General features: G+C 42.4%; 1 protein-coding gene across 1 annotated transcript; it reads left to right on the top strand.

Annotated features, from left to right (window-relative positions):
* Positions 1–555: 555 nt before the first annotated feature.
* Positions 556–2764, top strand: snai2 (snail family zinc finger 2). The gene is made up of 3 exons (XM_005721455.1): positions 556–795; positions 1035–1556; positions 1848–2764. Exons 1-3 carry the CDS (start codon positions 717–719, stop codon positions 2027–2029), a joined length of 783 nt encoding a protein of 260 aa, XP_005721512.1. The 5' UTR covers positions 556–716; the 3' UTR covers positions 2030–2764.
* Positions 2765–5118: the final 2354 nt, after the last annotated feature.

The following is a 5118-nucleotide window of genomic DNA, read 5'->3' as shown; positions in this document are numbered from 1 at the left end:
TGTGCACTATAAACCTCCCCTTTCCCTTCAAGCCATTTATTATCATCATCAACATTATTATGCATGCTGGTGTTGGTGGGAGCTTCCCCCAATTCAAGCATGCCACCCATAAAGGATAATCAAGTCCCCAGAGGTTTATAACACAACAATCATCAGTGACACTGTGCACACTCCGTGCAGTGATTGCATTAGCGATGGCATTTTAAGTAGCTAATCTATGTCACCCTGAAGTCCTAATTCCTTTTCTTTCGTTACTTCGATATTTAAAAAAAAAAATACTCTGCTCCTTTTCCTCATCTCACTGCACTTAACTAACCCACTTGCACGCTTGAATCACAACCAAGTTTTTGCACATCTATGCACAAAGCACCTGTCTTACTGGAATAAATGGCACTAGCCCAGCCCCTTAGGGGTGTGCAAGCACTACCATAGGCTACACGCGCATTTTGCAGTTCAGCGGTACACACGAAATGTAATTGGTTTGAGCTTCCAGTTTATGTAAATAGCAGTCGGTGGCTCCTCCCATGCACCTGATAGGCAGTATTTACAGCTCTTTACAGCTACACTGTTTCCAAGTGCGCAGCGACGCAGGATGACACTCCACTGGACTTAAGCAATAAGGATTTCCGTCTTCGCGCAGCAAACTGACGCTCATCTCCTTTTTACTAAGAACTAAAAAAAAAAGTTTGCCAAAAGTTGACTTCTTGTTTTCCAAGATGCCACGCTCCTTTCTGGTCAAGAAACACATAAACTCCGCAAAGAAGCCAAATTATAGTGAGTTGGAAAGCCCAGCAGGTAAAGTTTCGTTTGATGTTTTTTTGTTTTTAGAAATAAAGCAGCAGTGTTCACTTTCTAAAAAGTTTAAAAAGTTGTGTTTCCCACAGGCAGACGCGTTTCATGTTTTTTTGTTTTTTTAACTTTGCAGAAGTTAGTTTCGTTTCAAACTCACTGGACTACCTGCTTTGAAATCTGTGCTTTTCACTGAAGTCATGACAGCCAAACATCTCATAACCCTTGCTGTCTTTTTTTTCCAGTGTTCATCACACCGCACATCTACAAGGCTCTTCCCCTGTCAGTCATCCCCCAGCCAGAGATCCTGAGCCCGGCGGCGTACAGCCCCATCACAGTGTGGACTACCAGCAACTTGCCGCTATCTCCGCTCCCCAGTGACCTCTCTCCCATCTCTGGATACCCCTCATCGCTCTCCGACACCTCCTCTAAAGACCACAGCGGCTCCGAGAGCCCGAGGAGCGATGAAGACGAGCAGATGCTGCCCAAGCTAACAGACCCTCACGGAGTTGAGGCAGAGAAATTCCAGTGCAGTTTGTGTAGTAAATCCTACTCCACGTACTCTGGACTGCTCAAGCACAAGCAGCTGCACTGCGACGCCCAAACGAGGAAATCCTTTAGCTGTAAATACTGCGAGAAGGAGTACGTTAGCCTGGGGGCTCTCAAAATGCACATCAGGACTCACACCTTGCCTTGTGTTTGCAAAATATGCGGGAAAGCTTTCTCCAGACCGTGGCTGCTCCAGGGACACATCAGGACGCACACTGGTGAGTTGACTTGGTGATAAGAGTGGGGCCTGCTGTGTGAAGAAGCAGCTTTAGATTCATCAGGATCAACATGCTGATATATGATGTAGTGGTTCTAACAGCTCCCCACTGTGTTGTAGTGAGACTGAACTCTCAGACTGATATTCTTTTTTATTTTCTTTTTCTCCTTTTGAGTCATCAGCAGTGCTTGCCTTCTAAACTGTGTTGCAACCATTACAAAAATATATAGTCCACAATGTCTCTGTGTGTGCAATCACTGACAAACTTCTTCCCTCATTTCTACTCCAACAGGAGAGAAGCCCTTCTCCTGCCCTCACTGCAACAGGGCGTTTGCGGACAGGTCCAATCTCAGGGCTCACCTACAGACCCATTCGGATGTGAAAAAATACCAATGCAAGAACTGCTCCAAAACCTTCTCCAGGATGTCTCTTCTGCACAAACATGAGGAATCTGGTTGTTGTGTAGCACACTGAACTGGGATACCTTTTCCACCACCACCAAAAAAACAAACGAAAGAGAAAAAACACCCTCCTCTCTTTCTTCTTTATTGTTTTTTTTTTGCCCAAACCCAGGAGAACTGTCAGGGAATCACACCAAAGTGGGTTTGTTCACAAATTTACAGACTTTTTTTTCCTTCTACTACCGGCCGATTTCATTTCAGAGTGCGAAATAGCTCAGTGCTCGCAAGCCTCTCGTTTCAAGCAGTGTTTCTGTGATTGCAATCAGTGTCGAGCTTTGTCAAACCATGTACTCACCTACCTGTGCTATTCATGCACTTTTCTGCATGTCTAGAAGTTTTATATGCCTTCACAATGTTATCTACAGTGTTTGTACCAATGTCTCTCTCAATGGCTGTTAAGCAGTTTATTATTGTTTTTTTTTAATACAAGCAATACCAAAAGGTGCATTTGGAATGAATGGCAGTATAACCAGAGGAATATGGAAGCCATTGCTAGATAGGGAACAAGTGCAAACTTAGACTTAGGGTGAATTTATTATAACTTTTGCACAGTCTTTAGAAACAGTTCGCCAGCACTCAGAAAGCAATAGAAGTGCCTCAGATTTACTCAGCAATAATATGCATTTTCCAGCGACAGGTTCCTTTTTCTATTTTTATATATTGAATGTAAGTGTGACTGAGATGATTGTATATTAACAGTGAAAACTGTGATGCTAAATGATTTTGATATTTTCATATTATCATGACACTTTTGAAAATAAAGTTTCATGACATTTTGTATAATTCCTTTGGCATCGTGCATGAGTTGCTTTTTCCTCTGTCAAGCCTTCTTTGATTTACGAGCAGCTCCTTTGACTGATCGTCGCACGCTTCAAATGGAATAACGACCACAAAAGTAAATGATATATAATCCGGCTTGCGCCATCCCGTGCTATGAAGATGTACAAAAAGGGAAAAAATGAGGAGAGAGGTGACTCAGCTCTGAATCAGGCCTGAACCTGTTCCCTGTGAACCTGTCCAGGCATCAAACAATCTTGAAATTTAACACATACTGGCTATATTGATCTGCACTCACTTGTTATGCCCTCCGAGGGCCTGTGACACCCTCTTTGCCCGAGTTTGTGTAAGCTGTAACTGTGAGGGGAGTTGTTCTTATAGAAAGCCGTCCTCGCTTTTGAAACCCGTGCCATCAAAGTAGATAAACCAAAGCAAAGTTGTCTTTCTTTTATGTTCCTGCTCAATCACAACAATCACTGCAGGGTGCCAGGGCATACCGATCTCCAGGTTCTAATATGTTTTTGCAGAAAGATCAAATTTGCATCTGCTTTGACGACCTCCTTGAATTCTGGGATGCTTGCCATAAAGGATTAAATAGACTTCCCCGGGCTACGTTTTGTTGTCTTTTACCATATGCCGTCTTGAAGCAGATAGAGATTAGAGCCCGAAAAAAGAAAGTGCAATGCCTTGAGGGATACAGTCAAAGCTGAACTCTTTCTAACAAACCCCAGAGTGTGCTCCCATTTGCCCTAATGCCCCAAACTTGCGGACCAGAAAGATGTGATCTGACAAACAGACACTTGTTTTTCTAGCTGCGAGGGGCTGAACTCCCCTGTAGGTAGATTCTCCTCACTCTGAGTCATCGTCAAGCTATTCCAGGTGCTCGCTGCAGCTCTTTGGACTGGGCCAGGTGGCTCCAGGGCTCTTCAACCTCGCTGAAAAGCAGGTGCAGCTAGAAGGACATTAAACTGCAGTCACCACAGGTCTGCTGATACTGTAGAAACCACAGCCATGACCTAATGTGCAAACGTTACAAGCGGCGGGCCCTGTTATTCAGATCATTTGCCTCATAAAAGGAAAGTGCCATCAAGAGGGCACTCTAAACTATCACAAACACCGCCTGTCCTCGCTTTTCTTTGGAGAACCTAATATCTTCTTTCCATAGGCAACACTTTATCATTCTGGTGTCAGCTAGGAGAGGGGAGGGGGGAAAAAAAAAACGATGCTTGCATAATGACTATTAGCTTCATAATCTTGCAAGATTTTCCTTTTACAACAACAATTAACTGCATGACTGATTTCTCAGATAACAACAACGTGTTAAGCGCTTTCCCCTCCAACACGAATATTTGATTCAGCTGCTGTGATAGTAGTGGGTGGAGATGGGGAGGAGAACGAGCAGGAACTCATTTGTTCCAAAGCATATGGCTATTAGAAGATGTGCTAAAGGATGTGATATCAAGTATTTGTTAGGTGTGGAGACCGTTACTAGGCGCGCTAGTCTGTTTTAAGCTGCAAATCTACTGAGGATAAATGCAGGTAGATACCCTGTGGGTGTTTTTGCGGGTAGATTCAAAGGGAAATGAAAAAAATGTAATGTTTTGAAGGATAAACTAGAATAGTCATTTCTTCCCGGTCTGTTCTTCTTTAGCTTTCACTCAGTTTGGCCGTGTACACTTATCAACTGCTTTCATTTGTTTCCCCAAAAAATCGAATAAAATGAAGAATTTAATTAGGCAATTTAGCACATTTAAAGCAACCTATTAGCCCCATTTAGTACAAATCAAGGCTGCAACTGGCAATTGCATCATGTTTTATTAATTAATCTGTTGCGTCTTTTATTAATGGATTTTTTTTTTCAAAAAACCTAAAACTAAATAATTTTCCTTTAGCCCAAGGTGATGTATTCAAATGGTTTGCTTTCATGGACCAAAGCCTCAAATCAAAACGTATTTAATTACTTTGATAAAGGACAAAGAAAAGCATAAAATCCACATATTTGAGAAGCTGTCACCAGAAAATCTTTTTTCCTTGAGAAATGACTAAAATGATTAACTGGATATCAAAACATCTGTAGTAATGGATTCATCGGCTAATCCTAAAATAAGATTTTGCCACTCCTTATTTAATTATCACTTCCCGTCGTTTTCATCATTGACCACCTTTAAAGCCTGCATTCATAAGGCTGTTTATTTCATCGCAGGCATTAAATCACACATAAAATAAATGTCCTCACTCTGTGGATTTACGCACCCACAGCGACATATTAAAGAAGCCTCAGAGAACAGTTGTGCTGAATGCAAAGCGGGGCATGACTCCCCCCCC

Source organism: Pundamilia nyererei, unplaced genomic scaffold, assembly GCF_000239375.1.
Source record: "Pundamilia nyererei isolate P.nyererei 1_Seehausen unplaced genomic scaffold, PunNye1.0 scaffold00004, whole genome shotgun sequence".
NCBI lineage: Eukaryota > Metazoa > Chordata > Actinopteri > Cichliformes > Cichlidae > Pundamilia > Pundamilia nyererei.
This window is presented reverse-complemented; position numbering and strand designations above follow the sequence as displayed.

Bases quoted from the DNA above. Each gene is read 5' to 3' on its own strand.
- snai2 (XM_005721455.1), top strand. From the start codon at position 717: ATGCCACGCTCCTTTCTGGTCAAGAAACACATAAACTCCGCAAAGAAG. The intron at 796-1,034 runs GTAAAGTTTCGT...TTTTTTTTCCAG, and splicing joins TGAGTTGGAAAGCCCAGCAG to TGTTCATCACACCGCACATC. The intron at 1,557-1,847 runs GTGAGTTGACTT...CTACTCCAACAG, and splicing joins ACACATCAGGACGCACACTG to GAGAGAAGCCCTTCTCCTGC.